Source organism: Neomonachus schauinslandi, chromosome 13 (assembly GCF_002201575.2).
Source record: "Neomonachus schauinslandi chromosome 13, ASM220157v2, whole genome shotgun sequence".
Lineage (NCBI taxonomy): Eukaryota > Metazoa > Chordata > Mammalia > Carnivora > Phocidae > Neomonachus > Neomonachus schauinslandi.
Window position 1 is genome coordinate 15,123,937 of NC_058415.1, and position 22,666 is coordinate 15,146,602.

Below are 22,666 nucleotides of genomic sequence, written 5' to 3' on the forward strand. Positions count from 1 at the left end.
AACACAATTCCTCTGAAAATTCCGGGAAGATTTTTTAAAATATATATGGACAAGGTTATTCTAAAATTTATATGGAAAAGCAAAGGAACTAGGTTAGCTAAAACAATTTTGAAGAAGAATGAAGTGAGAGGAATTCAGTCTTCCCAATTTCATTTATTATTTTTGTTGCTCTGCAATAAAAAGGAACAAACTATCCTGAGATACAACAACCTAGATGAATCTGTAGAAAATTAAGCGGAGTGAAAAAAAAAAAAAATCCAATCCCGAAGGGTTGCATGGAGTATGAATCCACTTATGTAAAATTCTTGAAATGACAAAATTATAGAAATGGAAAACAGATTAGTGGTTAAGGGAAAGCCTGGGCTTAAGGATAGGGGTTTATGGGAGGGCCACGGATTTGGCTATTCAAGAAACATGAGGGATTCATATGCTGATGAAATGTTCTGTGTTTTGTCTGTTTCAATGTCAACATACTTGCTGTGATATTATGCTACAGTTTTGCGAGATGTTGCCATTTGTACAAAACTGGGTAAAAAGCAAGGGAATCTGTCTGCATTATTTCTCATAACAACAGTTGAATCTACAATTATCACAAACTAAGTTTAATTGAAAAAAAAATCTTGCATATCATGTAATCATTTTCCAGTTATCTTTGAATATATTATTTCCAGAGGAGAAAAAGCAACAACGAAATGAAGTTTTCTTTTCCATTACTTTAAAGCTGTGGAAGAAGCCCCTAGAAATTGTTAAGCATCCTGATCTATCTTTGGCTGGAAATTCTTGGCTGGCCTCATGACTTCCTTACTATTTTTAGTCTTGATTACAAATGGACATTTATCAGTAACAGAAATGAAAAGTAACATTCACCAAGAAAGATGTTAAAAGAACTGAGGATTTTATTTTATAAAGATTTATTTATTTATTTATTTTAGAGAGAGTGCATGTGTGTGTGAGCTGAGAAGGGAGGCAGAGGGGGAGTGAAAGGGACAAGAAGACTCCATGCTGAGTGTGGAGCCCGTTGCGGGGTTCGATCTCATGACCCTGAGATCATGACCTGAGCCAAAACCAGGAGTGGGATGCTCAACCAACTGAGCCACCCAGACTCCCCAAGAACTGAAAATTTTAAAGGGAGGCTTTGTACACACACATAGAGAACATATGGCAACAAAGGGAACAGAGCAGAATGAAAGTATTTACCTCCTCTTTGGCAATGCGCATGTCGTCTGTAACGTTAGAGAAGACCGTGGGCTGGATGAAGTAGCCTTTATTCCCCCATGGGCCTCCACCACACTCCAGTTTGGCCCCTTCTTTCTTCCCACTCTCAATGAGGTCAAGTATTTTTTCATATTGTTCCTTATCAATCTGTAGGAAAAATATCACATGGAAAGGAAAATAAATGAATAAAGTAAGTTTATAAGGGTAATATATTGCCCAGCCTGTTAATGAGGGCTTCAAAATGCTAGAGTATTGTTACTGAGTGAAATCTTCCATCAAAACAGCTGACAGAGGCTCAGATTCATTCTGTGTTTATTCTCCTGGCTTTTCTAGAAAGAACACTTACAGGTAAATATTTGTATTCAGCATTTGTTTTACCATTACATAAGCAAAGCACATCAGCCCTGCGAACAAATGTAAACATCTTCACACTACTGTCATTTATTTTCACTGGAAAAAAAATGCCTGTTAACAGTCAAACACACTTGAAAACTATAGTCCTAACTGAAATAAAGAGGAAAAGGAGAAGAGAACTTTGATACTGGGTTTAATGAAATTTGGCAGTTGGAAAGCAGATGCTTTAGGGCTTTGAAGACCCCTAGACTTCTGTTTGCTCCTCATTCCTGACAACCTCCTCTGGCCAGATACATGCTGACCACAGCCTGGGCATCCTCCCGTCCAGGTCCCCATGGGGCAGTCTCAGTAGGTCGATCCCAGTTTCTAGCCTGTCCTATTAGCATCTCGCTTCATCACAGAGACTACCTCTAAAAACATGACAAGAATGACAGAGCCTGAATGGTTTGTTAAGCAATATTTTTTATAAGGAAAAAAAGCAAAAACAAAAGCAAACCTAACTCGAGTTTGGGCTGGGATACCCGGAGCACACATCTTCCCCCCATGCACTGGAATTGGGGTTATGTATTGTCTCAATTGTCTCAACTTTGGGAGGCTGAAAAACTTAGTGATTTTTGGACTCCAAATCACTGGTCAAGACTGCCCTGTCTCAGGTGTGGCCGGGGTTAAGTTTTAAAGGAAAAAGATCGAAGATCCAGGAGTTAAGGTGAAGGGCCTCTTGCCAGTTCAGCCTGTCTTTTCTCACTACTTAAAGTGTTGCTCTTTATCTTCTTCTTTGACTCTGCAATCTTCCTCATCTTCCAAATCCCAGAAAAAGGTCACAAACTAACTGCACACAGCCCAGCTCCCATATCCAATGAGATTAAGTGCTATTTGAAACCAGAAACCGTTTTCTAAAATTTGGCACAATATTTGGTACAATGTTGCTCAGTCCTCCTTTGTGCATGATATTTAAATGAATATTTCAAAGGGAAACGTTCCTTCATTTCCAGCAGATCAAGGAAGTTGTAATGTTGGTTTAATAACTGTTGGTTTGATATTTAAATTGCTGCCTAGTATTTACTACAGCCAGACTAAGGGGTGGTGTTAGTTCTGTCTGGTTAAAATATTCAGGTTTCCAGCAACTAGCCAAGGATCCATGTATCTCCATGCAAAGCTTCTCTGGCCTCTTCCAAAGTATTAATCTCACTATGGCCTCAAAAAATCATGATTTTGGAGCGTTTCATTTTAAGATGTATTCCCTAAGTCATAACTTGTACCCGCCTGTGACCAGAGTGGATATTTGGGGACAGTCCTAGTCTTGCTTATGCACTGGGAGGTAAAGGCGGGAAGAATTTGTTTGTTGGAAAACTTAGATGGTCAATAACTTCTAAGAATACAGGAATTCATAGAGTAGGGTCTGGCTACTGACAGTGTGGTTCTCTAGCCAGCCACTCTAGCGTTCCTTGGTGGCAAAGTGCATTTCTTAGGCCTCACCCGAGACCTACCGCATCAGAATTCGCATTTTTAATGAGATTCTCAGGTGATTCAAATGCACAGGAAAGACTGAGAGCCTTGCACCAGAGTTTAGGCCTAGTGATGGAAGTTTTCAGTCATACCTAGGGACATACTCAGTGTAGTCTGGCTAATTTTGCTTCACCATAAATACAAATCTTCCTCAGAAGGTTTCAGATTGGCCATACCTGAATTTGGCTTTCCTTTTGGCCCTCAGGAACTTCTCAGTAAGGCTAGGATGTAGCAGGGGCTCTTTACCTTGTGATGGGCCATTAGCTCATGGGCTAGTCTATGAGACGTAATAGGGCATGGCATTGTAAGAGTCTCAAAGTATACATTTTGACGTGTTTGAATGTGCAAATTATTTAATTCCTTAGGGTTGATGGGTTGAGAAAGAAAGTTTGAGAAATGACACTGAAACATCCTTTAAATCATTTGGAAACCAAAGATCAACAAGAGCAATGAGAGCGGATATATGAAGTTATTGATCTGTGATAGTAATTGTCACCATAGGTATAAATGGAAGCATGCAATTTTCATTTACTCAACAGACATTTGAGCACATACCGTGAACCAGGCACTCAGATGCTTTGTATAGATTATTGCATTTCACTGTGCACTGACCCTGCAAGATTGGTGTTACTACTTCCACTTTACAGATGAGAAAACAGAGCCTCAGGGAAGTTAGATTTTAAATCCAGCCTCTATTTTGAAAGTCCATGTCTCTGCATTAGGACAAGATGCAACTTCTGATAATGTTATAACCTTTGATGTGGGTTATGAAATCAAATTGGAAAATCACTTTACCAATGAAAAAATATAAAATATAATGTGATTAAGATAAAACAACATATTACTTCATTTACCAGCTGAGTTATTTGAGGGCTTTTAGGTTTTAATATTTGGCATTGCCTAAATCCTAAGGTTTTCCTACTTGGCTATCTTGGCATGGGCAGAAAAACCCAAGTTAGCCTTTTAACTCTTCCAGACTGTAAACTCCATGAGGTCGGGTAGCATATCCTCCTTGTTCCTTTGGGCATTGTCAGGTACTTATCCCAGGGTTTAGCTTTCTTTAACACTGGGAGTTAGATTCATTGCTTTTTTTTTTTTTGAAACACCAAACTGATACAGCATTGTCACCTAGGAAGATCTATGGTAAGGAAACAATCTTATTCAATAAAAAGCAAACCTAGAGAGGACACTTTATTCTTGTCCCCTGTGAATGCTATTCCTTCTTTTGTATACTCACCTGAGGGCCTTGATTGACTCCTGGGGCCAGAGGATTTCCAAGGACATAGTTTTTAGCCCGTTCAACACTGCGTCGGACAAACTCATCATAAATCGATTCTTCCACAAAAAGCCTGGATGCAGCTATACAACATTGGCCTTGGTGGTAGAATAACCCCTGGTGGGCAAATTCAACGGCATTGTCCACTGCAAAGAAGATACTCACGTTGAAGAAGAGATTTTTTTTTTTTAAAGATTACATATTCGTATACATCGCTCTCAGAGGCAATAGGATGCTATAGAAAAATTATGAGTTGCACAGTCAGATGTAGATTCAATACCCCCCACCTCTTATCAGCCAGGTGACAAATTAACCTTTCTAATCCTTTATTTAATATGGAAATGATAGCCACAAATATAGAATCTGAAAAAATTAATATAGACACTACCAAGAATATAGAAAGTGTCATAAGATCCTATCCCACCGCAAATGATTTTTTTTAGATATTTTTATTTTAGAGAGAGAAAGAGAGAGAGAAAGAGAGAGCGCATGCACATGGGGGGAGGGGCAGAGGGAGAGAATCTCAAGCAGATTCCCTGCTGAGCATGGAGCCTGATACCAGGACCCTGAGATCATGACCTGAGGCGAAACCAAGAGTGGACGCTTAACTGACGGAACCACCCAGGCACCCCTACACATTTTTATAAAAATCTCCGTTTATAATTAGTTAGATGACTGAATATCTCAGGTCTCAGATTTTAACTAAATGACAAGGAAAACATGAACTATCTATTTTTTTTCCACTTTTAAAAAGGTGAATTTTATGGTATCTAAACTGTTTTTCAATCGAGGTGTTACAAAACAAAACAAAAAAGGTTAGAAAAGTTTATTTCCATCCCTGGGTTGTGGTCTCTCTGAGGACAGGAAAGAAATATTGTTAATCTGGGTTATTCCAAAGGTTAGTACAGTGCCAGGATAGTATTTCATATTCCCATTTCTTTCTTTCTTTCTTTCATTATTTGTTTATTTGATGTAGTGTTCCATGATTCATTGGAAAACATGAACTATCTATTGCATTAAATAATTTAAAAATATTTTAGATGCCCTGATCAATAGGAAAAATGATATTTCTGAAAAAAAATTAATATTCAAAATCACTCACCCACCTTGACAGCCCTGTTCCAGGAAAAACATTTTCCAACTTTATTTAAAATATGCCATATTATTTCATATATGCCTATAAACTCTTCTTATCTACGTATGTGAGATGGTAGAATGGGGCTTGAAAGGGAAAAATAGGTTGTCATCACTAAATCCTAAACAACCTGAGGTTTTCTCTGCATTTTAATTTTTTAAATGGTGGAGATTTAATTCAACATTATAGCAATTGAGTATTGTGATATTTACTTTGTGAACTAACCGCACCTACTTAAGTTGTAGTGGAAACAGTTTCTAGAGAGGTTTGGTAAAAATCAGGACTCTTACCATATTTGTGGAATATATAATAAGGCAGTGTGTTCTGAAAAGCTTCGGCTAAGATCACACTCAGCCATTTCTGTTTATTACCTCATGCTACAGCTATCAAAGAAAGAGCTAGATGAATGCTTGACAATCCATTTCTGCTGACTGACTCCCACTTAGAATAGAATTGTGGGATTCTACTCGATAATACAATCAGAATGAACCAGGGATATTGTATAGGGGAGTCACATCATAATTATAGATGGAATATATGTAAATTCGACCACACGAGCTAGGAAAAAAGGGAGAGAAATTCCTTAAATGTTAAGTGTTATTCTCTTCTGACCCTTTCATTCAATGTGTGTATGACCCAGAGCGAAGGGAAATGACAAATGTGAAATTTGCCATCTCTCTAGTTGGTCCCAGTCCAACATAACTGGGGGTATGTCACCATGCCTAACCCAATGCTAATATTTACAGGCATGGAATTAAAAAAAAAAAAATACACCACGGCTCCCAAGTGCAAGACAGTTGGTTGCCTAGAGTTCAGCTGCAAAAATGGCAATCTATTCCACTCCAGGAAGAAAGAGTGTCTGCATTAGACTCGTCTAGGTGTGACACATTAGGACATTTTGAGAGATTTTTCAAGAGTCATTCTAGGTTCTGGTTAATGCCTTACATTTTGATGTTAGAAGCAAACCCTTTTATAAACTTCAAGGTCACCGTCCGGCATTGCCAGACACCACGATGAGGGGTGAAAAGTTAAGAGTGGCCCTCACTCACAGTCGGCATCAGCAAACACAATGCAGGGGCTCTTTCCACCAAGCTCCAGGGTCACCCTCTTCAGATTGCTTTTCCCCGCAGCTTCTTTGATCATCTTGCCAACCTGGAATGGAGCATTACAGAGGAGGAGGCTGAATCTGCTCTCCTGAACGCGGGTTTATTTAGCATTTTAAATGTATATGAGGTTTGTGCCATAGTTAAATTCCAGTAGGGAGAAACATTAAATGGCTTTTCTCAAGATTTGGCGCCTTCAGATATCAAAGGCTCCTCGACCCGAGCATAAACATGATGAATCAGAAAAGCACTCATGAGAACAGATACATAGAAGATGACAGCTGATCTTGACAGACAGAACTGGGCAGGAGGTATTTTTCGTTTTAATCAGAACTTCATCTTTCTATTATGGACTGGACATATCACGATCCAACCATCACTTATCTACTTGACTTTTCATCCCTCTACTGAAATCCAGAGAACTCTATCCAAGCTGGCATATTTATTGCCCCCTAAACCTCATCTCTGTTTCTCATTATATGCCCACCCTGACCCGGGCCGCCCCCAATCCCAGCCTTCCTTGAGGTCCGGCTGATACCTGAACTCTTCTTTGAAGCTTGCTCTGTTGACTCTAGGCAGACATGACTTTTCCTTCCTCTTATTCCCACCCCCCCACCCCATAGAACCCTCATTAGAACTGTTTCAGTCTCCCCTGGATTGTATTATTTGTAACACATCAATTTCCCAAACAGATATCACCCCCTTGGTGGCAGTGATAAAGTCCCATCATTGCCTACTTCTCAGCACTCTCTGTCACAGTGGGGGTTTGTTGAACTACGGTTGGTTGCCAGGTCTCTCTCTCTCTCCCCCCACCTCCCTCCTTCCGTTCCTCCCTTCCTGTCTCTCCCCACAACTTCGAACTGTGGAGCTAGAAAAAAGAAATTGGATCTGTGCTCTGTGCTGTTGCTTCAGTTAGCTGGAATCCTACTGTTCTGGCTTCTTCTTTAATGCTAGTTGCCCCTCTTCAGAGAAAGACATTGTTTTCATTTTTTCCTTTGTGGCTCCCATCCCATCAAGATTATTTTCTGTAGTTGTTTTATTTTTCCATCTCTAAGACCTGGCCTGCTTTATAACTATTTCCTCTTTACTATTTTTATTGAAGTCCTAATGTCCTAAATGATCTTTGCTTTTCTTTTTGAAAGATGATTCATTTTATCTTGCTTCTGGGTTGTTTTTTTTTTTTTTTCCCTATTGGACACATCAGATTTTAATAAAAAGCTTCTATCCCAACTGAACAAAAGATAAGTAGGTGCTTGCTGAGCATATGTTTGAATTTTATGTGCTTATTGAACTGACTGCTACCATGCCTTACAGAGCAGAGCAATAATTAAGCTGCCAATGTTTTTATCTTATCTAAAGATGTCAGGTGCTAAATCAAATCCTTTAATATAGGTTAATAAAAAGAAACTGAGAATAGACTTGCGGTGGGGAAATCCTATCTGAAATTTTTCTTATATGCCATTTTCCTTCCACAATATACTTCTTTTTAAATTTTCATTTACAATGATTAAGAATTTTTTATTTCCTACATTCTTTCCTTCTCCTCCTTTAAATTCTCCAAATTCTTTCTTCATCTTTTTTTTTTTTAACTTAGAAATATTTACTAGAGAAACTTTGTTAGATAATTTGTGTCTCAGGGAAGGGAATGAGATCAGAGATATTTTTCTAAAAGCTACAGATGTCGGAAGAACTAGAATGAAGAGTAGCCAGAAGTATGAGTAAGGGAGAAAGGTTACACTTTTGTTTAGTACAAGTTTCGATGGCAAATAAAAGGTCTGAGGTTTCCCAAAGGTCTAGTTAAAGCCAAAACAAGGAAACATCAATTTTGTTCCATGGTTTTGTTCCCTTACTTGGAAAAAAGTAAAGGTTCATTATTTTTCCTAAAGAGGTCTGCAATGAAGAAAGAGAAGAACCTTCGAGACTATGGTAAGCAATATGTCCCATGATGTTGTGTCATTGTCGTGTGAGACAGAAGTAGCAAGTGAAAATGGTCTAATTTACCACATCCTGCACAATGTGCATTGGATTCTGTTTTTTGTTTTGTTTTGTTTTATTCTGTTTTAAATGAATCTAATGGGACATTAAAATTCTTACCTTGCCAGAAGCATTTTTAGAAAGAGGGTCATTGCTACCGTGACCACAAAAGATATAATCCATGGTTTGCCTCTTTCATGGCACTTGGCAAGTTTCCCACTATCTGCCAAGCAACAAACCTGAAGCTAAAAGAGAGCCCAGAAAGACTGGTTTTTCTGTGTGGCCTCTAAAATCATCTTAGTTACATTTAGTTATTTAATACTTACTCAGAAGTAGTTACTATACTGGTTTTTGCAGATACAACAGTGACTAGGACAGTCTTTGAGGATGGTCAGCAAAGGAGAGAGATAAATGACAAAGCAATGGGCATGAGCTATCATAATTATAGATCACAGACAATGGGGAACACACATGGGGGGTGGTTTAAAACTCAGGATGCCCCTGGGACTGCAGAGAAAGCCAAAGAGGCAGCAGGTGGTGGAAGCCATATTACAGTAGGTGTGGCCATGAGTGAGCAAAAGCCTGGAGGAATGAAAAGATACATCTGAATACCCTAAGGGGTGCTCGATATTTTACTACTCATTAGCTCCTTCAATTGTATTTTGTACAATAAGGTAGCTATTATTATTCACATAAAAATGAGAAATACAAATGTAGCAATGATACTTAATGTTTGGAAGACACACTGCTTAAAGGGGTAGAGTCAAAATTTGAACCCAGATGTTTCCCAGTCTTTTAATCTCAGAGTTTTTTCTACTTTTAGCAAGTAAAGTGCTCCAAAGCGCCCAGGGATGGGCCAAGACAAATAGGCAGGGATTCTAGAGATGGGATCAGATGAGCTGGGGAATGAGTGGGCATGGAATCTAGAGCAGCAAATGTGCATGGAGGTTTAGAATGCTAGGCTGAGGAATTTGTACCTTCCTGCCTTTACCTCTGCTATGATTTTGATCTGTGACTTCACCTTTTTTTTTTTTAACTTACTGCCATGTCTCATTCCCAGTTGTTCTGTCCACAGAATCCTGAATGCAGGATTTGCTTTCCCCTACCTCAATGAAGCGTTTGTAGAATGTAAACCTTTTCTGTTCTGTGTCTAGGAAACATAAAAAAGTATTTTTGTATTTATCTAGTTTTTAAAAGATCAAGAAAAATAAAATTTTATTTTCCACCGTTTTAGTTCTCTATGTAAATGTTTGTTTATATTGGAGTGGCTAATTTGGAATATAAAATAATCAAATTAGCTTCTCCTCGTTATCTAGAATGTTCTTCTTGCTTCTCAATCTCTGGGAGTTAAAAAAGTAACCGCTCTTCAAAATTCAGAGCAGGTTCTCGCCCCTATGTAGACATCATCATTCCTTGCTGTGAATGCCCTTATAGAGCTCTTAGTATCTTATCACATCCTGTCTTGTATCTTATGTGTAACAGCAGCTTTATAAGAAGGGGCTCTTTTCATTCTTCATCCTTTATACTGTATACCGGTAAGATGTTTGCACTGAACATCTCACAATGTCACATCATCCAACAGGAGGACTCGAACTGTTTTTTGCTTGATACGGTATGATTTTACCACTTTCTTTTTGCTTGCAGCAGAAACTCATCTCAATAGATGGGAATCCATTCTCCCAAACTCCACTTTCCAGGCGGTTCCCTCTTTCTCTCCCTCCTGCCTCTTCTTGCAGTGCCCATGGCTGAGACCCTGCTCTTTAACCTTCTGGAAAGTCAAGCTGGAGCCGGAGGGGCATAAAAATTAAGCTAAGCCAGCAGTAACACTCAGGAAGCTGAGTCGCTGGCTCCCTTTCAGAATGATCAGGAAAGAGAGAGGCCCAAATAAGGAGCTAAAGGTGATGCTCTGCTCTTTAATTTCCATAATCTACAGGGTACGATTACATCCATTCATACAAATCACTGCGGCCTAATTTAGATTTTCTATCATAAACCATACTAATCATACGACAGGGTCTCATCAGCTCTATTTCTTGTCAGGGAAAGTAATGAACCAACTAGAAACAGTTTCATGCAGGCCGTGTGTGTGACAGGTACCCCGCTTCATCTCAACCACATCTGCTTATGTTCTATAAACATGTGTGAAGGTTAGAATAAGGAACAAATCATTAAAAGGAACTTTTGTTTTAGAGAAATGTCGGCCTAAAAACAGTGACACAAAACATGCTTCTGACACCTGGAGATGCAGACCTTCTGCACTACTGGCCTGAGTAATTAATGTTACCTCTGTAGATCCTGTGAAGGCCACTTTGTCTATATCCATGTGGGAAGAAATGGCCGCCCCAGCAGTAGGCCCGTAACCAGGGACAATGTTCACTACTCCGGGAGGGAAACCTGCCTGAGGATAAAAAGTAAAATGGTTATGACAGAACTGAGAATTTAATTCTGTGATAAAAAGAGGAGAGTCTGGGATCAAAGCCGCCTCCCGATGCTGAGCTTATGAGTTTCTCTACCAAGAAAGATTCATTTAAGTGCTATTATTATTATTATTTCATTTTGTAGCCCACTTAAAAAAACCTCCCGAATTACATTACTGGGGAAGTGTTTCTCCTTGGGGGCAGAAGTCCATGTTTGACTTTTCTGGATCATTGCCCCAGTGATGACTGCCTCAGATTTCATAATAGTAACTCAGAAAGATAGTGTGTGGAAAAGAGCTTGGGAAATCACTCACATAGAAGGAAAACAATGCAATTATTATCCTACTGGCAAAACTAAGAAGCTAAAAGGATCTTGCATTTTCAGTTTCTAGCTATTGATTGTTTAGGCCATACCAACCGGGTTGCAAATTCCTACTGGCAATATTTAATCAGTAAAACATTAGATAAGAACTATCCTCCCGTGCATGACTAAGCTTCACAGTTTGATTTCATTCCTGGTTAAAGAATGATCAAGGAGAAAACAGTGTGTACCTGAGATGGGCACATTGAAACTTCATGTTCTTGGCATCAAAATGCCCCATTTTGACATTTCTTTTGCCCTCCCTTTTTTTTTTAAATTAGAAGTGAAGAATAGTTTTAAGATTTAGGTTCAGATTTTTTAAATTTAAGTTTCTAGTAACTAAAGCCTGGTTTTTAAGTTCTGGAAAGATCTGAAGGACAAAGGGCAAGACATTGCAAGAAAAAAGACAGTAACCCAACCTGGATAATTGATGAAAATAAATTTCATGTGTGTTTTTTTTTTTTTTTTTTGGCCAGTTTTTGAGCAAGAAGGTAAATGCAGAGAAAACCACAACAGAAAACAGAATATAAACGCGTCCCCTCATGGAAAGATATGTTAAAAAATTATGTGGCCCAATATTACAAGCAAGCATATTGGCACACAGGCCCCAACCTTCGGAGGGATTAGTTTAAAAAAATTTGCAGAACCTCCAGGCCATTAGTGCCAGTTAGAAACCAATATTCATTTCAACATTTGAAAGAAAGATACATCAATTTCAACGTGACTTTGCATTCATGAGTTAAGCTAAGGAAACAAACTAAAAGTGATCATAAGGTGACTGTTTGACATGAAGCCTTTGAGTCTGACTTCTTGTCTCCATTTGGGCAGTTCATTTCGGCTGACTGTTGGAAATCTCAGCTGGTGGCCATATTCAATGTGTCCTCATCTGGACAGAGCCATTGGCAAGTGGTTTACGTAGCACCAAGTGAGGCCTTCATAGTGGAAAGGAGAGTTCCTGAGTTCTCACACATATTTTGATTTGGGGAACTCACCTCTTGGATTAAAGATGCCACGTGAAGGGCAGTGAGAGGAGTTTGCTCTGCAGGTTTGACAATCACGGTATTTCCACAGCTCAGGGCAGGCCCTATCTTCCAAATGAGCATGACCAGCGGGAAATTCCACTAGAAAGCAACAGGGAACAATAGATTCTTTGTATTGCTGAAAGCCCCATTTGCTAATCTAACTTCTACATTATTCACTACCTAAAGATGTGGAATAATAATTGTGGTAGTTTTGTGTAATCAACTGGTGTCTTCAAATTAAGTTCATTGCTAAAAGCAACTGATAAATGCTGGAAAGCTTCAAGTAAAGTAGATATGGGACAGGAGTGGAAGAGAGCCAAAAAATTTTATCAAGTGCTGTTATTTTGAGTTCTTCATCTACTGGAGGAAAAAAAAAAATTACTGCATGGTTTAAAAATCAAGCCTGACTGTTAAACATATTGTAAGTTATCTGCACATCTTTGAAAAGTGTAATTATTCCTTCCTCCCTCCTTATAGATCATTTGTTGTAACCATGTACCCAATAATAATATTTAGCAGTGACCTGAAGCTAATATAACATTGTGTGTCAACTATATTTCAATAATAAAAACTGTGTGTGTGTATGTGTGTGTATGTGTGTGTGTGTGTGTGTGTAGTAGTAGTAGTAAGAGTGTTTATTTCTGAGGCAAATATCTTGCTAAAGACAAAAAGTCTAGGGTCTGGTGGCTAAGAACTTGGTTCAAATCTCAGCTCAATCATTGACCAGCCCAGTGAGCTCAGACAAGTTACATGCTCTCCATGCATGATTTCATCATCTGCAAATGCTGATAAAAATCCTCTCTACTTCAAAAGGTTATCATGAGGATTCTTCAGGAAAGTGGGCCAAAGGCTTAATAGAGTGATGGGTTCATCATAGGCTTGCAATAAATATTAGCTATTACTAGTATTCAGGACTGTGTAATTTTTATTAGTTTTATTGAGAGTTTTGAACTAATGAGCAATTTCACTCAAAATGTGGCTATGGATGCATTTCAATCTCATTGGAGCAGAAGATAAGTCATTGACACTTTCCCAGCTGAAAGCTTCAGAATACTTTAACATCTTTTTATTTGGCTTCTCTGAATATGTCGGTGAAATCATTTAGATCGTCTCCCATTTGTTGGGTTTAAAAGAAAATCTTCATGATTCTGTTTAAAAATACAGCTAAAGGTAGGATAATCCATACAGTGCTCCAACAGTTTCTTCCACTTTAATTTAAAAAATGCATTTAGGACTCAAACACTGGTTGCTACTCTTCTCCGTGATGAGAAGTCTCAACGGGGAGATAATTTGTGTTGGAGAATAGTAGGCCATACTGCTTCGCTAAAATGGCAACCTACAGAGAGAAGCCAACAATAGCTGCTTTGTTACATACGTGTGAAGCATGGGTCTTAAAAAGAGTATATAACACAGTTTTTTAAAAACAAATCACAGAGTGAAAGGCTAAGATAGGTCAATGCTGTAATGTCAAAACACACTCAAGTGATACCCCACAATATAGATATATTTCTGGACCACCTCCTTCATATCCGAAGAGTTCAGTCACAGGGAGACCTGAGCTCATCAGTTACTACATTTGTTCCACATTTAGCAAATATCTAAGAATCCCTATGTGCTGGAGAAAATTTCTTTACCAAATGAAATAGAATTAGAGTTCTTTTTCTTTTTTTTTCTTTTTTAAGCTTGAAAATCATATAGGAGACCAACTTACAGGAATGATTTGGCCACATACACCAACAGGCTCATGTCTTGTGTAAGTAAAAAAGTTTCCATCTGTAAAATAAAACACACAAATCATTTGTGGACAAATATGCTTGACATTCAAGGAATGGTCATGGGTTGATGTGAGAAGAAGGTGTAGACAATAACTGAAAACAAAACAACAAATAAAGAAATAAAAATAACCCCCTTATCTCCAACCACTTATGAAATGAAAAATCGAGTGCTGCAATAGTAATGTGAAATGAGAGGAACTGTAAAACTGATGTAGGTCAAGGCAAAGATGCAAAACTGGAATATATCTGAAAGATATTTAATTCTCTGATCTTGTAGGAGAGCTATTTTTTAAATTATTCTCATTCTCGAAGTTTACTAGAAAAAAGGTACAAGGTGTGTGGCTAAGACAATAACTTAGAGTTCTGTTTCTGACAGTTCTATCAGTAATGGTAGAATTTTTTTGAAGTAAAAATAACAAAATTAGAAAAGAGTAGAATTAAAAAATATCTCCCTACAAGCCTACTGGCTTATTCTAAAAGGTGCTTTTTTTTTTTTTCCTACCAAACAATAAAAGCAAATCTCTTCATCAAAAAAAAAAAAAAAAGAAAAGAAAGAAAGAAAAGAAAAAGAAAATGCCAGAAGTAAAAGACATTGTTTTGCAATCTGGATTTGATTGATTCATATGCCTCAAAGTTTGATGTGGTCATCCTGAGGTTACATTGTGCTTTTTGTTCTGTTTTGTTCTGTTCTAGTTCCCACAAAAGCTTCTTGGCTATCATAGCAAGAAACCACCTTATCAAGTCTATTTGTACTTAAAATAGTTTCTCCCATTTTTTCAGAGGGTAAAGAAATTTCGAGAATAGCCTCATTTCTTCTTAACACCATGTTCTCACTCTCCCCTTTTAATTCCTGGCTATTGCTTTTAACTTACTGCTGGATGCTTGAATGAGATTGAAAATGCCCATCCTGAAGGGTGCCACAGTTCTAGAGCCAGGAAGTTTATATGAATTAAATTCTACCCATAATGTTTTCCCAACTGACACTTTTTTAAATCCCTCTCCCATTAGCATTCTCTGCTAAAATACTAAAACACATACATACACATTTCGTCACGCAAATTCTTAAACTGAGCTTATTGTAAACACAGTCTCATCTCGGTTTGAAGCTACTTAAAATAAATCAGTATGAATTGGTTTGTTGAATTAATCTACTGTAACTCTACTGAGTGAGACCAGGTCCAGATGACCATAATTGTCTCACACAGGAACACGCAAAGACACTTAAATAATTACATTATACAAAGGGTGTACATTTCACTATGGGAATACAAAGTAAATCATTGGAGGCCGACTGTGAAAAGCGTGGGCGGTTAGAGAGACAACTGCCCTAATTCAGTGACTGTGGGCATAAAAATGTTCTTACTTGAATATTTCTAAAATATCTGTAGTGGTATCTTCTGCACGATTATGCTGAAACAATTTGAAAAAAACATTTGATAAATCTTCGCAGAACTTCCAGGCTCAAAGCTGCATTGTCTCAAAGTCAAGGAGAAAATCAGTCTGCTTTTCAGCTGACATTTTTAAAAGGGAGAGTTCGGAGTAATTCAGCTCTACAGCGATCGCCTCGCGCCTACCCTCACCCCTGGTGGTTTCTCACAGCTACTCACCAATGGGTATTGTGCGGCCTTGGATCTTGTCAGCCCACCCTGCACAGTAGCGTAATGTTGTGATGCAGCCTCCCAAATCCATCAGATATGAACTAGAGAATAGTTTTCCACCATTCATTGATTCCATTGTCTGAAAAGGAAATCAAACCTCAAACGTAAACTTCCATAAACATTTTCAATTAAAAAATCAAGAGTTAATATTTTGAATAATCATGTGCTAGAGAATTTGGGAAATAGAAAAAAATCCTGTAAGCCATTTTGTATAACCTTTTCTTTCTACAAAGGAGGTAAAAAAAAAAAAAAAGTAAAAATGACTTGCTTAGACTTGCTTAAGGTCACATAACAAGATACAGATAAAAAGGGCGATAAGATTCTCGTTTCTATACCCTAGCATTCCTTCTATCTCATTCTGAATGTCCTCTGGCTGGACAGATTTCTAAGAATCAGTCCCAATTTGAAGGACACACAGTTGGTGAGAGTGAGTGGCACTTAGTTTCCTCAGTCAGATCAGAGCCCCAGCAAAATTTCACTTATTGTACAAATACAACTGTGGGACAATTTAGTGTCATGACTATGAATGGTGCCTCAGTGATTATTTTTGATTTTGCAATCCATCCGGATACAACCAATGTATGCAAACTTCAGTGATCCCTGGATCTTTCATTCATGAGTTTTCTTCAGCAGAACTTTGAATGGTGAAACTCTTAGTTTTGCCACTATTGTCATAATTATTGTTTGAATGGTCAGGCTGGAAAGTACAACATTTTCTGGTCCGGTGAGCTAACCATCTATCGGATGACCTAGTTTCTTTTCTTCTTTCCTTCAGCAGGAACTTTAAGAGCTCTTTGGGACTTGTGTCCTGCCGGGGCAGGAATATACAGGTGAAAAACTTAAAATTGTTCTTCATTTGTTATACAGTCTTCTGTCTCTGCATTATGCTGCATGCCATCTCAAAACTTAATCGAACATGATTTTTGTGTGCCTGCTCCTTATTCCCCCTTTGGATCTTATGGTGACAGAGACAGCGAGCACTCTATAATCCACAGAGCAGTTACATAAGAGAAGCCAAGTTTTAGCAAATTCTGCTTTCTTCCTACATGACATTTTGGTTAATGTAATTTTATTGTGCATAACTTCTTAACTCCATATTTTTGCATTCTTTGAATCATGCCGAACCTTTGAATAATAAATAGTTCTTTGATTAACTATAATTGTTAAAGTTGATTTAAAAATATGTATATGGACTTCTTTGTTACTGCCAGCATAAGATTCTAAAGGTAATAAGAATTTGCTCTGAAACTTGATCTTGGTATTGGTTTGTTTTCTTTACTGTAATGCCTAATTGAAAAGAAAACAAGGAAACACTCCACCCATTTTACTTGCTGACTCATCTAACTGCCAAAATGTTTTTTAAAAAGCAGGATACATAATAAATACAGTTTTTACAAATACACGAATGATTTGATTTTTTTTTTCTTTATTCTTCAACTTTTTCACCTGTAAAAAGAACATCATTTAATCCAGACCACTGTGAACATGTGTATTTCAGGAGGGAAAAAGCGGGCATGTAGTAAGTTTCTTGGTGGGCTAGATTAAAGGGAAAAAAGTTTATTTTAGAGAAATACTCTGGGAACCTTTGACAAAGTCTATGACATTTTCCACAAAAAGAGTTCAGTGGTCAGGTAAGTTGAAGAAACCCAGTATATTATTCCAGGATCTTCACTGCATGTGACCTTGTTAAAGGCTCTAAGGAATTCTGGAATAGAGAAAAGAAATTTGTTTAAGTTGCTTTAACTTGCAGTTTGCCAAGGTTTAGACTGTAGAATCTAATATAGAAGTAGAATAACATCATCCAGAACTAGCGTGCAGATTCTTCTTTGAGAATAAGCTCAATGGTATGTACGATTTTTATAAGGGGGGTGGTAAAAAATTTTTTTTTTTTTTTTTTTTTTTTTTTTTTTGTAGAGAGCATGTAGTGATCACTAAAACCAAAGCAACTTGCCAAACAGTGAATGCTTTCTAGAGATCTCTCTACCTGCAAAGTTTGGTTGATACTCACTGCCAAGAGAAGACGATCTCTTTCAATTAAGTCAGCCAACCTGTAGATTAGTCGCCCCCTCTCCGAAGCATTCATAGTACGCCACGGAGAGCCAATCTGAAAAGCCTTTCTTGCGGCCTTCACTGCTTTGTCAATATCTTCCTGCAAGTCAAAGGGAATTCATTTCAGTAGCCTAAACGTGTTAGCAAATCCAATGGCAGCAACCCTATAAAACAGACTAATGGTCCTCATATGCAGATGCTGTGTCTTTGTTAGCCCAAAGTCTGGCACATTGTACAAACTCAACTCTCACATATGGGAGTTCTATACCTGCTGCCTAATCTTTAGAATGATGAATTCCACACACATAGCTCAGGCTTGGGTTCCCTGAATAGAAATATTATAATATTTTAAGATTGCTACCATTGGAGTGCTTACCATACACATATCAAGTCATGTTCAAATTACTTTACACACATTAACTCATTTAATTCTTCATAATCTTATGACACAAATATGTTTCCCATTTTACAGATGAAGAAACTGAAGCAAAGAGAGGGAGGAAAGTTGCCCAAGGTCCATAGCTGACTGTGGCAGAATGGTTTTAAATGGAGCGCCTCTGACCCTAGAGTCTTTGTTCTTCACCACTACGTATAGCTTTGGTGACTGACCAAGAGTTCCAGAGAAAGCACAAGATCAGCTAAACTGGTGAGTATCTTCTTGAATGGCTGGTGGATCCACAGCCTGTGGATGCTCGTCGAGAACCCACTGCAGGGTGAGTAAGAACTGGGTTTTGCTGTTGGAAGGTAAACACTGTAAGCGTGTGTTCATTCCTCTTGTGCAGAGAGAAGAAGGCATAGAGTAGTGGAACTGGTATATAAAAGGATCTGTCTGGATATTACAACCTCTCATTTCCCAGCCGGGTACAAAGAGATCCTTTCAGTTCCTAACTAGGTTACAGAAGTCAGTTTCTTATTATTAAGGTGCTACTTAAAATTATATTAATTCAAATAATCAAGCAGACTCAAATAATCAAGTAATTCCACACTTAGTCTAGCCTTCTTGCCTTTAGTCATGTTGCTCTTACTCACACTCTTTCCTCTGAGTCAAGTAGACTCCTCCTGTTCTTTCCTAGCCAACCTCAGTTGCATACTTTCCCCTGGCCTCTTCATTCCACAGATCCCTGTTCAGATCTCTTTGGAGCTAATATAGACTATATCTACTACAAAATCCACCACACCTCTTCCATTACCACTTTATATGTTTTTGTTTTTGTTTTCCCTCAAATCAGTTGCAAACACCTTTTTTTTTTTTTTTTTTTTTTGAGATGGAGAAAATATGAGTGTGAGGGAGGGGTGGGCGGGGCTGGCTGAGGGAGAGCGAGAGAATCTTAAGCAGGGTCCATGCCCAGCACAGAGCCCCATGAGAGGCTTGATCTCACAACCCTGAGACTGTCAATGAACTGAGCTGACATCAAGAGTCGGACGCTTCACCCACTGAGCCACCCAGGCTCCCCGGTTGCAAAGAACGTAAAGGCATAGATTGTTCCAATGTTCTTTGTTATATAAGACTGGCCACTACACAGAGCTACATAAATTCCACAAATCATGGCCACATCTTAGGCCAGTTGGTTGGAAATTTTTGCAGAAGACATAATTTCCTTTGAGATTTCGAGGAGAAAATTGCATAAAATTTTCTTAAAGTTGCCCACAATTTAGCTGAACCCCATTCAAGAATGACACCTCCCCCAGTAGGAATCATGAACCTCAAGGAAATATCCCCCACCTTGGAGTATATTTCATTAAAAAGTCCCAAACTTAGAAGTCTACAAATTAAAATACAAACAAACAAACTATTTTTACAGCATTTATCACCACATGAAGATGATCTGGGGCCAGTGAGATATTTTAGAAGTGTAATCTGCTTTGATTAAGTGATAACATTCACAGAGCACAAGCAAACATTCTTTCACTATAATACATCATACACTTGTTTATCTCACTGCCTAACTTTTGAGAGAATGATGAATATATACAATAAAATATATGCATTATTACTCACCCTTCCTGAGAAATACGTATATAGTCTTATTGGGGGTACTCAGTTAATCACATTGATTGTTTATATTTGGATATTGTTTTATGCCATAAGTTCTAACTTTTTCCAAGTTATATTCAGACAGCAATGTTTGGAAAAAACCCCACAAGAATCTGAAATTGCCAGTGTGATCTGTGGATACCACAGCTTATAAAATATATGCTGCTCTGTGTTTAAACAGATCTGTGTGACACAGCTTTCATTTGGATCCTTCTGCTCAGTGTTCTGCCAACGGCCTTAGCCAAATACAGTTTATCAGAGGCATCCTGGCCTCTCAAAGGAATATGAAAAAAAAATGGCTTCAAGATATCTAACTCTGCCATATGGAAAACACATTCTTGAAATAAAGACTTTCCCGTGGTTGTGTCCTTTGTGCCATAATCCTCCTTTTCTCATAATCTTCTATTTTTTGTCTTGCAGACACAGACGTAGAGTAAGGATAGTTAATACATAGATTTGGAACAAAACAACCCAGGTTTGAATTCTGGTTCCTCATCTATTAGCTCTATGAGTTTTGAGACATCCATCCACCCATCCATCCATGAACCCAACCATCCATCCATCCACCCAACCATCCATCCATCTATCCATCCATCCAAAAATTTACTAAACACTATACTGTAAATCTTGGTATCAGGCTGCTAATGATCAAATCGTGAAGACAGGAGATTGTCCTTTTGAAAATTAAATAAGGTAACACTAGAAATACATGTTCTATGTGACAGACATGACTTTGAGCGTTCATTAAGTGATAGCAAGGGCTATCATAGTTGCGGCAAAACAGGCAAAACCACCTTAAAATAACTCTCAGCAGTTCTAATACATTTTAATCTTTCCTTTCAATTTTCTCTACCGTGTATTATTTTAGGCTGTTATTATCTCATTGTTGCTTGCCTTCCCAAGCCATTCTCTTCTCTCCTCCACTGTCTTGCTGATTGCCACCAGGCTAATCTTCCTCAAACAATTTTATGTGATCACTTTCCCTTTCAAATACTTGCAACTCCCTTTGTCTATGGTCCTAAGGCCAGACTCTTCTTTCTGATTTTTTTTTTTCTTCTTTCTGATTTTTAAGACCCAACATTTTGGGGCCCCACCTCACCTATCTAAACTTGTCTTTACATTTTTTTTTCTACTCCGTCTGGCCCAACTGCTTCTCACCTTTGCTCCTGTAATTCTCCTCGCCTAGAATGTTCTACCAGCGCACCCCGCTATTTTCAAAATTCTACATATTCTTTTTTTTTTTTTTTTAAGATTTTTTATTTAATTGACAGAGACACACACAGCGAGAGAAGGAACACAAGCAGGGGGAGTGGGAGAGGGAGAAGCAGACTCCCCGCTGAGCAGGGAGCCCGATGCGGGGCTCAATCCCAGGACCCTGGGATCACGACCCGAGCTGAAGGCAGCCGCTTAACCGACTGAGCCACCCAGGCACCCCCAAAATTCTACATATTCTTTAAGACCAAATATCACAACCTACCTAAACCCTTACCAGCCTAATCCAGCTTGATGTTAGCTACTAGTGAAGAGCTTGCTAAGTTCCAGGCACTAAGTGAAGCCTTCTGTAACCCCACAGTTACTAAGACAATTAAGCACCATGGACTTTGTTTTACAGGACATGAAATCCAGCATGAAATCTATCAACCAAAATTTGATCCCACATCTGGCTCCCAAATCCGGTTTTAAAGCTCTGCAAGACATCCTGATAGTGACCTTTGCAATGAATATTTATTGCTATCTTTGTTAAAAGCTATAATATTCCTTACTATTCCGGGCCTACAATAGGCAGTTAATAAATATTTAATAATTTAATTACCTATCTTTTAAACTCATCATGTTACATTGATTTTATAGAAGAGTGCTCCTGATATAGATAATTTGCTTATATTGACATTCACATCTTAAATCATATTTTAATTGATTCCATTACATAATAAAGCTTTTACATTAACCATATTAGGCTTAAGGGTTTTTTGTTGTTGTTTAAATTCTACGAACAGTATTTCTTGGATTTTTACTCCAGGACTAGCATCTCCAGGGACATAATTTTTTAATCCACCAGCAAACAATGTGGCATATTAACTCAGATTTGCCACCGTCAATAACACTTTTGCCGTAGAGGGTTTTAAATGTTTTTAAATGTTCCTTTTTTTGAAGTTCGGATGATGATACACCAAAGGCTGCACATTTCCATATTAGATCCATTCCAATTTGGAGAAAATAGTTATCAGACCAGTTTTACTTTTACACCTGTCATAAGCACTTACTTTAATGGACATTTATTTTTATCCCCCCCAATTATTTGTTAGGTCATGCTTAGTATTAAAAGCAGTTTTCAGGATTAGTCAATATAGCCTAAAAGAGCCATTGAAGTGAAAAGAAAACAGTTCCCACCCACATCTGTGCTTTGCTTTGTAACCTCCATTCATTCTCAGTCCTCCTCTTTTCTTTTTAACACCATTGAAAGGCGGTATATAGCCAATTGTTAGCTCCATTCTACTCATAAATTAAACCCCTAAAACCTTTTGGCTCATTATCTAAAGAGTCAGTTCCAGAACATTAGGTTTACGGTGACTATGTAATTTACTCAATTTGTACCTTTCACTAAGCAATGTTAGAAGTTCATGCACATTTGTCCGCAAAATTGTGAGAAGAGCAATCATTATTTAAAACCAAACGTCAGTAGATTACTCCAAAAGAGAACAGGATGACAATAACACTGACTGTGAAGCAAACAGTGGCTTGCCCTGAACAGTTTATATCATAAACAACCGACCTCAAGTGATCAA

At 38.1% G+C, this 22,666-nt stretch overlaps 1 protein-coding gene across 1 annotated transcript in view; it reads right to left on the bottom strand.

Annotated features, from left to right (window-relative positions):
• The window catches only part of ALDH1A1 (aldehyde dehydrogenase 1 family member A1), a 54,678-nt gene that overhangs the window by 16,024 nt on the left and 15,988 nt on the right, over window positions 1–22,666 (bottom strand). Inside the window, exons 3-10 of the mRNA XM_021694448.2 lie at window positions 17,805–17,945; window positions 15,746–15,875; window positions 14,075–14,136; window positions 12,334–12,462; window positions 10,848–10,961; window positions 6,536–6,638; window positions 4,313–4,497; window positions 1,198–1,362 (exon numbers count right to left, since the gene is read on the bottom strand). Of these exons, the coding sequence (XP_021550123.1) occupies window positions 1,198–1,362; window positions 4,313–4,497; window positions 6,536–6,638; window positions 10,848–10,961; window positions 12,334–12,462; window positions 14,075–14,136; window positions 15,746–15,875; window positions 17,805–17,945 (1,029 nt within the window). The remainder of the gene's footprint in view (window positions 1–1,197; window positions 1,363–4,312; window positions 4,498–6,535; window positions 6,639–10,847; window positions 10,962–12,333; window positions 12,463–14,074; window positions 14,137–15,745; window positions 15,876–17,804; window positions 17,946–22,666) is intronic.